This window comes from Bubalus kerabau, chromosome 21 (assembly GCF_029407905.1).
Source record: "Bubalus kerabau isolate K-KA32 ecotype Philippines breed swamp buffalo chromosome 21, PCC_UOA_SB_1v2, whole genome shotgun sequence".
NCBI classification, from domain to species: Eukaryota; Metazoa; Chordata; class Mammalia; order Artiodactyla; family Bovidae; genus Bubalus; species Bubalus kerabau.
The window spans coordinates 43,996,323-44,008,485 of record NC_073644.1 but is presented as its reverse complement, the minus strand read 5'-3'; the positions used below and the strand labels follow the sequence as shown (position 1 = coordinate 44,008,485).

At 42.7% G+C, this 12,163-nt stretch overlaps 1 protein-coding gene across 7 annotated transcripts in view; it reads right to left on the bottom strand.

Annotated features, from left to right (window-relative positions):
- Positions 1-12,163, bottom strand: part of PTPRM (protein tyrosine phosphatase receptor type M) — a 661,836-nt gene that overhangs the window by 129,376 nt on the left and 520,297 nt on the right. For 4 of the 7 annotated variants that reach the window (XM_055559596.1, XM_055559598.1, XM_055559603.1 and 1 more), the window contains 3 exons: positions 8,726-8,800; positions 8,466-8,492; positions 3,537-3,724 (listed from right to left, as the gene is read on the bottom strand). In XM_055559596.1, coding sequence (XP_055415571.1) covers positions 3,537-3,724; positions 8,466-8,492; positions 8,726-8,800 — 290 coding nt within the window. The remainder of the gene's footprint in view (positions 1-3,536; positions 3,725-8,465; positions 8,493-8,725; positions 8,801-12,163) is intronic. The other 3 variants (XM_055559597.1, XM_055559601.1, XM_055559602.1) reach the window with 1 other exon arrangement.

The following is a 12,163-nucleotide window of genomic DNA, read 5'->3' as shown; positions in this document are numbered from 1 at the left end:
CATCTCCCCTTCACTTTTGGGGTGTGGATTATTATCTTTCAAGCCATGCCTGTGGGCCTTGTACGACAGCATTTAAAAATTAAGCTGTTTGTATGACCAGATCTCTATCCAAGTACAGATGAGAATGAGATGCACGCATTACTTGAACCTCCTTCTCTTCCCACGGCAGCCAGAATGATGTCCGAGCTTCTGGGAGGGACTCAAAGAGCCCTGACTGCTCAGGTTCTCTGGCTTCCATGTCTACCTGGAATCGTGCTCTTTAGCTTCTCCAGACCCACTCCAAATCATCCTTCAAGGAACAAGCCATCCTTGCCCAGATTTGGGGATGGAGGTGAGACACAGAGCAGGCACCTCCTTCTCCCCGAGGCCACTCTGCAGGTCTGCCCCGGTGCGCATTACTCATCACGTCCTGTTGACTCTGTCCCACCACAGTCCTCCCCCGACATCCACTCCCTGCCCCCAGGAGGGAGCACTTAGTAACCTGAAGATTCCCGAGCACTGGGAGCCTTCCCTACAGAACTTCCCACCTCGTCTTTCTTCCAAGAGCCCGTTCCCATGTACTCCTGCTTTCCTCTCTGGTACATATTCTCTTGCGTTTTTTCCTTTCCTTTTAAAAAAGAAAGCTGATAATGGTTTTGTCACTGAAAAGTTTTTACTTTCTCCCTCAGCTTTAGTGAGATATAATTGACATGTAACATTGTATAGCTTGAGGGTATATAATGTGACGATAGCATACCTGTATATATTCATTTTAAACAAGCCTCTCTGGATATGGAGAAAAGGGAACTCTCCTCCCCTGTGGGTGGGAATGTAAGTGGTGCAGCCACTATGGAAAATAGTATAAAGGTTCCTCAAGAAACTAAAAATAGAGTTGCCATATGATTCATCAATCCCATTCCTGGGCACATACCCAGACAAAAGTATAATTCAAAAAGAAACACGCACCCCAGTGTTCACAGCAGCACCATTTATAACAGCTAAGGCATGGAAGCAGCCTACATGTCCATTACCAGATGAATGGATAAAGCAGATGTAATCCACATATATAGTGGAATATTACTAAGCCATAAAAAAGATGAAATAATGCCATTTGCAGCAACATGGATGAACCTCGAGATGATCATACTCCGCGAAGCAAGTCAGAGAAAGACAAATATATGATATCACTTACATGTGGAATCTAAAATATGACACAAATGAACATATATACAAAACAGATGTACAGAACAGACTTGTGGTTGCCAAGGGGAAGGGGGCTGGGGGAGGGTTGCATTGGGAGTTTGGGATTAATAGATGCAAACTGTTATATACAGGATGGATAAACAACAAGATCCTACTATGTAGTACAGGAAACTATACTCAATATCCTGTAATAAACCATAATGGAAAAGAATATATATATGTGTATACATATATGTATATATGCATAATGGAATCAATTTGCTGTACAGCAGAAATTAACACAACATTGTAAATCAACTATACTTCAATAAAATAAATGAAAAAAAAAACCAAACAATCCCCTCGGATCCACTTAATAGCTAGCATGGGAAAAAGAGGTTTTTGAAATGTAATTACTAAAACATTTTATTTCAGAGTATAACAACTCTTATTGAATCATTAAACTATAACATGCTTAAAAATTATACACTGTATCAGTTTGCACTTATAAATCATATTTATTCAGGATAAGGATATCTGAAAATGAAATAATTTTCTTCATATTTTCAAATATGCATCATCTATAGTGTGCTATTGGAAGTCCTAAGGTAGGTATTTTAAAATAGTCTGTGAAAAATTGGACTCAGGTTATTTCATAAATTGTTATTTGAGCCTATAACTAATCTCTTTGACATTAACATCATTAATAAACTTTAGAGCAATATCTGCATTCGGAAGACTGGATAGAACTAAAGACGTCATCTCTATTCATTAGGCTTATATTTTCTCAATAACCTAATTTTGTCTTTCATAAAATATTAATGCTTTTGGAAGTCTTGCTCTTAATCCTATTAATTCCTAAGCCAGCCTTTTAAAGTGCAGGAGGAAATATGCAAAGGCAGTCAATTTCACTGAGTTATAAATTAAATCACAAAAGGTAAACCTCAGAATTTCAGCATGGCTAAAATGCAGAACTTCATCTGGACATATTTTATCGACTTAAACTAAGCTATGAGGGCCTGGTCCAAGTTTCTGTCCTTGGTTTTGCAGACTTTTGATTTGAGGTCACTGGCAACATGTGAGACACATGTGTTAACAGAAGAAAGTGTGTCTGTGTATTTGCTTGAGGTGGACAAAGATCTGCTCTTCTTTTTAAAAATTTTTTGGCCGTGCTGGGTGTCATGTGGGCTCTTAGTTCCCCAACCAAGGATAAAACCCATGCTCCCTGCATTGGAAACGCATAGTCTTAATCACTGGACCATGAGGAAAGTCCGAGACCTGGTCTTAAATGAAGCAGAACAGTGGTGGGGCTCTGACTGCTGCAATGAGTCTTTGACAGTTAAACCGAAAAGTACAGCATCTGCACTGTTAAAATTGAGGTATCATGAGGGATGCTCAAGAGGAGAAAGAAGCAGTTTGAACCTTGAAGTACAGGGAGGTGGTAGACACTGATTTTAAAAATACTCTAATTTCAGACATGATGTTTTCCAACTTGGAGCTAGCCAGGTAAACAAAGTACAGAAACATCTTAGATTTAAAAAGCCACATGGTTGTATAATCCTATTTTTACTATAAGCACACTGCTACTTTATCTTCACCAATGACTGTGAACTCATAAGGTAACAGAGAAATCCAAGCCTCCTCCTTCACCCAGTTCACAAACTCACACACAGACACACACATACACACACTGACACTGACGGTGTGCTCTTCTGAACCAGTCTTCATCCAGTCAATTAATTCTCTCCAGTTCGACAAAGACTTTCCAATAGAATTGGCTAAGGACAGAGGCTGTGAAAGGGGTAAAGCCTACTCTGTTCATACGGTGTCAGAGTATAAACCACTGCTCCTGGAAGGGCCCTCAAGGGCTGCCCACACTGGTTCCAGGACGGTGACCTGCTCGCTGAGCTGGCGGGGCAGTGACAGCTGTCACACCATGACCCTAGCTGGCCCCTCTACTTTCATCTTATCTCCAGCACAAGACATCACTGGCTGGCCTACAATGGCTCTGCTCTAGCTGGACAGCTTCTTTCTGAGCTAACACTCAAAATTCCTGGAGTTTAACATCAGACTTCATTACAGGAAAAATCTGGAAAGGTATGAGGAAGGGGGATGAGAGCCTGCAGGCTTCTGTTTTCAAGGTGTATTTGTGCGGAATAAGGAAAGAAGTGAAGAAGCAGTCCTCCTTTTTCCATTTAAAGTAGGCCAGCTTCCCAAGTCTCACCGGCAGATGGAAACGGATCCAGGGTTGAAACAGCTGATCCTTCCCCACCCGTCTCATGGGTGCCCTGGCAGGGGGAGATGGACGCACAGCCCCCGGCGGCTAGCCCAAGGAGGCAGAGGGGAGCCTGGGTGTAGGCGGGGTGTGTGCTCACCTCGTACTCCTCCTTGAAGCCATAGCCCTCGGCACACTTCATCTGCGTGATGTGCTGGAGCAGGTCGGCCACCCGGATGGCGGGGTGCAGCTGTCCAGTCTGGTAGGGCACGTCCGCTGGCTCACGCTTCTTGTACGTGTGCGGCTGCACCAGGCTGCTGGTGTCGCTGGCCATCGTGTGTGTCTCGTCTGGGAAGAGAAGATCATGGGGAAAGTGAGGGGAACCAGTGGCTATGCTGGGGTCGCTGAGAATCTGATATCCCCTCAACCTACAGCTGCCACGATCCCCACGATGATTCAGCAAAAAAGAAAAGTTAAATGTCTACAGGTTTAAATGGGGTTGGCGGTACTGGTGGGGATGAGGCAGGAATCTGTTTTTACAAAGCAGTCCAAACGATCTCTAGTTTTCACAAAGCTGATAGGTAAGAATCCTTTAGCCTTCAGGCGCTAAAGTTCACCGAAGTTTCGCTCTGAAACTTCGTCAAGGCCTGGTTCCAAACCAGTCTTGTTGTCCTCTGAAGATTCGTGAACTAGTTTGTATGAAGATGGAAATCAACGAAGTACAAATGTTCTGTGAGCAAAGAAAAAGTGCACAGAATGGGTTGGCTTATAAAGCTAGCGATGAAAACGTGAACTTGATACATGAGATCCAAGATGAATGGGGTGGGGGAAGAAAGGAATTGGGTTGGATGAGTCACTTTGCATGCTCCAGGATCACAAAGCTGGAAAGACGATGAATGGACACAGCACTCATGGGATGTTCGATGAGAGCGAACATGCAGGCCAATGCACAGCAGAACCAGCTGGCTTTGTCCGGATCTACAGATAAGACACACACCCCCATTCCCTCCACACCTTCTCCATGGGGTGGGTGCATGGGGGAACTTACCATTTATAGGCACTTTTAAGAAGATACATATCAGGAGAAAAGAGGAGGAGAAAAAGGAAACAGGGCATAAGCAATAATACTACGTGAATAAGTACAGGTATTTTTTATTTTGTGCTTTAATTTTACAGTTTTCTATTCATAGGTGGTCAGAGGGCAAAGCCTCATTTCTCCCGTCACATAAGGATGAAGGTGCTTAATTTAAGCACTCAATAACATTAGGAGGTTAAAATAGTATCATAATTGCTTTTCGTCCCCTATGAACCAAGTAATGACTAAATAAGTTTTAGTTGTGCTCGACACATTTTCTCACTTAAATTTCTTGAACAAGTCAACCAAATTGTGCTATGAAATTAATGTCAGAATTTGGTCAAATAAGCCTTAAGAGGCTATATTTTAATGGAAGGCTCCTAGTAAATTAGATTAATGAATTGCAGAAATTGTAGCTATTAAAAAATGTCTTAGGCAGGACGATGTTATTAGGTTAAGAGTTCCACATTTTACAGGTTAACTCATTACAATGCTGAATCTCTTTAGCCATTTTGATTCAGGGTATGACACATCAAAATATAATGAGAAAGTCACTTAAAATGAGAACATTAAATTGAAACTGGTTTCAGGCATAAAGAGTGAAAACATATAAGAAAAGATGTGTTCAATTAAAAAAAAAAAGACTGGATTGTTCATCAATAGAGAATTCAGCTGCGGGTTTTTGTCTGTTTAAACTGAGAAGTTCAGCTCCCAGGGAAATTTAGTTCAAGGGCACTTGGTGAGCTGGGCCTGGGTTTGGGACCTTCTATCTGCATCGCAAAGCACCCGGGATGCATGGTATGAAGGGTGGCACACAGGTGTGTAGCTATGCGCTGCTGCTGAAATGGCACCTGATCACTACAAGGTGGCTACAGACACAAAGACGAAATAAAAAAGGTGGTCAGTTGATTTTATGATCTTTTTCCATTTGGATTTGCTTTGAAATTTAGAAATTTATTTGTTCCCATCTCTTAGAATAGTCGCAAATAAACCAGGACATTTTCACATCCGATTTGTTCATTGGCAACCGCCAAGCTCATAGAGGGGCGCTAGTCTGCCTCCTAAAGCCCTGAATCCCTGGAGCTTTCAGCTGCTCCAGCAGGAAGGTTTGCTCTTTATACTCAAATAAATGGAACATTAATTAGTTTCCCCCCGTGCCTCTCATTCTCTCAGTTTTGTACCTTTTGGGATGAACATAATTAAATGTCCTCCATTGTGGATGGACCTTCTGTTCTGACCTCTCTTAAATGAATCATGTGAGTCTTTCACGTAGATCCACTGGCAACCAGGCAGTGCTCAGACCCCAAGGTGAGGCATCTTGGGAGTTTTAGGTCTACAGAGTGGCCACCACTGTCGCCTTGCATGTATCACCCACACTGCATTAGACAGTGTGATCTCACGACCACGTGGACATGTCTCAGAGTATCTACACACTACCCAGACCATCTAAAATGAGAATATTATTATCAAGTACATAGATACTGACAGGGAAATGGAAGGTTTCTGGTGTGATATCTGTTCTGAAATCAGGTCACCCACACCAGCAGAAAATCTCGATTCCACCAAAATGAGTGATTCATCAGTTACCTCTGCCTTCTTCAAAAAGAATGATTACAGATAAAATATATCATTTTTCCTTAACTTCCTATAGTTGTTAAAAATGACCCACCTATAAGTTTTAAATTAAAAATTATGTGTAAGAGGAAATCAGAAATAAAGTTTCTCACTAACATTTCTGATGGTTTTCAAAGAATTGAGAATTCATTCTACCTACATTCTCTTGTAAACTTTCTAGAATTTTCAATGAGCCAGCTAGAAAAGTCTTGAAACGAATGCTGTTTTTGAGGTAGGGAGAGGTCTGACTTAATCTACCTACCTACTTGTCTGTCATCTATCTACGTTTTGCTAGAAAATGATACAAAGGCATACTAAAGCTTTATACATTAGGGCTGAGCACCTTAGCTTGTGTGAATAAAAAGCACCAAAGGATTTAATTGTGCCAAGCTCTGAGTCACAACAAAACATGCCTTCCTGCAAATTATAATACCACTATTCCCCCAAAGTGCCAGAGTAGATGCACAGCTTAACTTCTTTGCATGGTTTCAAGTGATAACCTACATGACACACAGATTCACCTTTGCACCCAGTAATGGGGAACGGACAGTCCCCAAGCACTGCTGTTTGACACACTGGCATGTTGGTACCAGTTCAACACGGTAAACAGCTACTTGTTGATCTGGCTGACTTATTTTTCCCAATGTGTATTTTTTTTTTTTCTATTTGAATCATCTGTTCCAGTGACTCTTTCCCTGTAAAGAAGCCTAACCAACTTTAAAAGATGTCATTAGTGTTTGTAATAACAAAGCCCTGACTTTAAAAGATGGCATTTGTTTAATAAGCTTATCTAAATCCTGCTGTGAAATCTGAACATTGTCTTGCCTCTGATAATGTGCATCTCAGCCCTACCCCCTCACAGCTCCCCCAAGGTCAGAACATATACCAGAGGAATCGAGGAATGAATGCCAGCCACACAAAGAAATTGCAAATCTTTGCTTATCAAGAGATTCTGCAAATGTCATCTGCATATAGATTGCATTGTTCGGGTGCCTACGATTAGCCCCTCACTCACGAAAAGGCTAAAAATGCAGCTTTCTTTCCCTTACTGTTGCTAGTCAAAGGTGCTGGCATTAGTGGGGTTTGCTTATTAGCCCTCAAAACAACGCAGATAAAAAAAATTCTGGTTTAGTCTATTCTTCACCTTCTGTCTGAGTTCTTTTTTTTCCCTCAGGCAACAAACTGGCTTAATCAAGCCCAGAAAACATCATACGGGGGAAAAAAAAACACCCTCTACATAAAAATCATAACAACTTAAGAGAAAGAGAAGCACAGGGGGAAAAATTATGTTGCCAAGATATAAACCCTTGATAGGAGAGTTATGAAGAAGGAAATGGCAACCCACTCCAGTAGTCTTGCTGGGAAAATCCCAGGGACAGAGGAGCCTGGAGGGCTGCAGTCCATGGGGTCACAAAGAGTTGGACACAACTGAGTGACTCAGCATGGAGAACTAGGAAGCAGGCCTGGCACAGCGGAGGCTGGAGCCCTGTCTACGATGGATGGTTGTGCACCTGGAAGTCATCCGTATGGTGCTCCTTCTTGGGAAGGTTAGTGATAGGAAGAAAGCAGCCTGGTACACCTGGTTATGGTCTCAAAGACAACAGCAGCTCATGCTTGTTTGGGTCCATCACGGCTAGGTAACACCATTTCTCCTCCCCCTCCTTGTATTTGGACAAATGGGATTTTTTTCTTTATCTCCCACTGGGAACACTTCCTACTTTCATTGCATTCTGCCTGAAGGGGCTAACATTTTATTTCATTTCCAGTGACATCCTACACCTCGTAAACCATGTGATTATAAAGTGTCACCTTGTCATTCTGCTGTTGAGACCATCAGCTCCTCTGAAATCCCACTGCGTGACAGACACTTGGAAATGCTGGGGGTGCCCTGGGTGGCTCTGAGGAGGGGCAGGGGGCCTAAACTCTACTGTGATTATTTTTTTTTGCATAATGTTTGGCATAATTAGAAAAATGCTATTTTTGAAACAGCTGTTTTTAGTGCTCAGCAGTAAGTGACAATAATAATGAGCTATTTCCATTTATGGCTGTCACACTGGACAGACTTCAGGTCTTACAGCTGAGTTTGGACATGCTGTGATTTTTCCTTGGGATCAAAACTGACTGCAAATTCTGAACCTGGAAAAGGAGAATGCTAGAGCTGGGTTCACTCATTGGAACCTTTCGGAATCATTCCCAGAACACACGCAGCAAACCCTTCTGATCAATGGGGACTGTTTGGAGAAAGTCTTTTTGTTATGCGCCCATCCCCGCCCCTCCAGACCAGCCACCACCCGCTGTCCTGGTTACAACTCCTGCATCAAACTCCCGTCTCCTATAGAGCGGCCACTGACTTCCGAAATTACTCCTGTAATGAACTGTGACAAACGGAAATGTTCTCACCTAAAATTGCAGTTGGCACAAATGGGTCTGTCATACACCGTAAGCAGGTCAATGCAGAGAAAGTAAAAAGAGAGAGAACAGTGAATGATTGATGAAAGGCCCCCCCTCCCAGTCTTCCCGTAGAAGCCACAGAAAGCATCGGGTTACAGCACATCAAACATAGTACTAGCTCCTCAAGCATCTTGGGCAGCAAAGTGAGCCCTGGGTGACTCTGAGTGCTCGGGGTGATGAAGAGATGCAACAGCGGAAAGATCTGTTACCTGGGTAATAGGAGTTGGGCACCGATGTGCTCAGGGTGTTGGTTTTCATGGTGAAGGACGATGGTGAAGACACAGCTGTAAATGAGAGAGAGGCGTGTCAGCGGGGGCAGAGAGGCAATACCTGAAAATATGGCCCTGAGGTCATGCATGGGGAAACCGGGCTGGGTGGACTGTGGACCACAGAAACATCAGAGGTTCACCTGCGTCTCTGTGATGGATATTGTCCCTCTCCACCTGCTCTGCGGAGTTACTTGTGCTTTAGAGCAGCGGTCTCCAATCTTTTTGGCCCCGGGGACTGGTTTCGTGAAAGGTAATTCTATCATGGACTGGGGGTGGGAGGGATGGTTTGGGGATGATTCAAGCACATTGGATTTGTTGTGCACTTCATTTCTATTATTATTACATCAGCTCCACCTCAGAGCATCATCCTGGAGGTTGGGGACACTTACTTTAGAGGACACGTACCCTTTCATCACTTAAAAGATTTTCTGACCCCACAAATGAAGGAAAATACCCACAACCACAGCCCCTTTCTGGATGCAGAAATTCATTACTCTCCCTTTTGACTCCTAGCCTTTGCTTGTAGGGGGTTTCCCTAGTGGCTCACACTGGTAAAGGATCCACCTGCAATGCAGGAGACTGAGGTTGGATCCCTGGGTTGGAAAGATCCCCTGATGAAGAGAATGGCAACCCACTTCAGTATTCTTGCCTGGAGAAATCCATGGACAGAGGAGCCTGGTGGGCTACAGTCCATGGGGTCACAGAGAGTCGGACAGAACTCAAGCAATGAACACTTTTTCACTTTGCTTGTAGAATTTTACCAAATGCTCAGCTGATTATTTACAACTAAGAGGATGAGAATGTGTCTACACATGGCTTTTGGAGAATATTCCAAATGTCAATGTTTTTGTAATTTTCTAAATCCTCATCTTTCTCCTATTGTGGACACTGAGACAACATTTCACAGTATTGTATTTTATGAAAAATAAAGATGTTCCATATGTGTTATTTTTAACATGAAAGCTGCATGCCTACACATTGTCCTATTAGGCCTTAAATCCTTAAAAACCTGCTTATTTTCCTTTGAAATCTTCCTCTGAAACACTCAAGCTTTAACTATTTACACTTTCTCTTTCCACTGTTATTAAGAGGTAAAGCCAATCCCATCCAATTTATCTGATCCCATTGAAAGTGGATATTTCCTATTTTTAAAGTAGTTTAACTCTCTTCAACATCTTAATTGATTAGTGCATTAAAAACACTTTAATTTCATTAAAGCATAAGGATAAATGATTTGAATGTGCTTAAGTGCACAGGCTGGTTGATGTAAGTCTAAACTTTAATTCCTCCAATGTAGTTACATGGCTTATTTGATGCTGACATCCTGATCAGGACACTAATTAATACCACTTGTGTGTGTGCTCAGGCATGTCTGACTCTTGTGACCCCATGGACTGTATGTAGCCTGCCAGGTTCCCCTGTCCATGGGATTTTTCAGGCGAGAATACTGGAGTGGGTTGCCATTTCCTACTCCAGGGGATCTTCCCCACCCAGGGACTGAACCCGCATCTTCTGCATTGGTAGGCAGTTTCTTTACCTGCTGAGCCATTGGGGAATCCCTTAATGCCGCTTACACAGGTGTTAAATGGGCCACTACCAACCAAGTCCCTGTGGTGACTGCATCTTATCTTTATTCTGATGACACGCTGATATGTTTTCATTCTCTTGGAGTAGTTCCCTTTCAGACAATGGTTTTTCCTGTGTTTATGTTTTTAAAGCACCGAATTAGTAAATGACAGAACTGGAACCTAGGCTGCCTGTCATTTATATTTTGCTAAAATAGAGAAGTGTCACATTTATGATGTATATTTATGGTAAATCTCCAGGAAAAAAAAAGAGTGACTGATAAAAATAAGGACAAAAAACCCTGAGTAACATGCCAGGGTCAGGAAGTAAAATGCCTGTTACCTGCTGACATTTGTATTTGTTTCGTAAAAATGTGCAAAATACAATGTGCAGATACAAAATAACTATGTCTATTTTCACCTTTAAAAAATGTATTTAGAAACTTTTTTGTATAAAGATTAAACCCACCCCCACTCTCCATAACTACCTCCCCCTTGCTTTCTGCACATCTCCTGTTTGCTTTGGTGGACAGATTATTCCACACTGTTATAAATGTGCTCAGACTTATTTTTAAATTCTCCAACCTCAGTTTTCTCACTGTCTCATTCTTAAAAGGTACTCACCTCCCAACCCTGAAAGATCTCAAACATGCCCAGGCTTGCAGTGGTTTAAGGCTAGAAGTCTAGTGGTCCAATGAGTACATTTCCTGAAAGTTTCCTCCTCCAGTAATTGTTCTCATACGATAAAGGCATTGGGCTTCCCCGGTGGCTCAGTGGTAAAAAATCTGCCTGCAATGCTGGAGCCACAGGAGACACTGGTTTGATCCCTTGGTGGAGAAGATCCCCTGGAGAAGGGAATGGCAACCCACTCCAGTATTCTTGCCTGGAGAATTCAATGGACTGAGAAGCCTGGCGGGCTACAGACCATGGAGTCGCCAAGAGTTGGACTAAAGCGACATAGCACACATGCACGCATAGCACACGTTAAAGGCGTTAAGAGAATGTGGTGATGACGGAGTTTACCATTAGGGTCCCTGTGGACGGGATTCCATGAGACCCACCCATTGCTCAGAGAGTGGGAAAGAAAGCTTCTTCCTGTATCTCCTCCATTGGCTGCACTGATGGGAGAAACAAGTAATTCCTCATGGCCAGCAAGCCCCAAGCTGCCCCCAAGTCTGCAGCAGCCCTCTCAGTAGGAGCAGTTTTGGATTCCCACAGATACATTCATTTTTAAAAAAGGCAATGCCAAACTAAATATCCTACCCAGAGGCAAATACCTTCTATTGCTCAAACTTCCAAAGCCTAGAAACTCTTAACGTAGGTTTCTGCTCTTTGGGTAAGTAAGCCCAGGTAAATTTATTTGTGAGCAATTTCACCATGACACAGAAGATTTGGAACATAAACAGGTGATCCTGGAAAGAGAGGACGTGTATCCGAATGGTCCCTCCACACCGATGTTCAAGAAATAACTTGTTCAGTCGTTCAGTCCTATCTGACTCTTTGCAACCCCATGGAATACAGCACGCCAGGCTTCCCTGTCCTTCACTATCTCCTGGAGCTCGCTCAAACTCATATCCATTGAGTCCATTGAGATGTCATCTAACCATCTCATCTTCTGTCACCCCCCAACACAAATTCTCATCTTGTCTGTAGTGGGAAGGACTTCTCCCCTCAACCCTCCCATCCAACAAATGCATCCTCAGTTGCTTTATTTTGGCAGTGAAATGCATTACATACTTTCGAAATGAAAAAGATAGTATTTGCTACAAAAAAGCAGAGAAAAGTCTCCAAAAAAGGAAGGAATTTGTGGTAA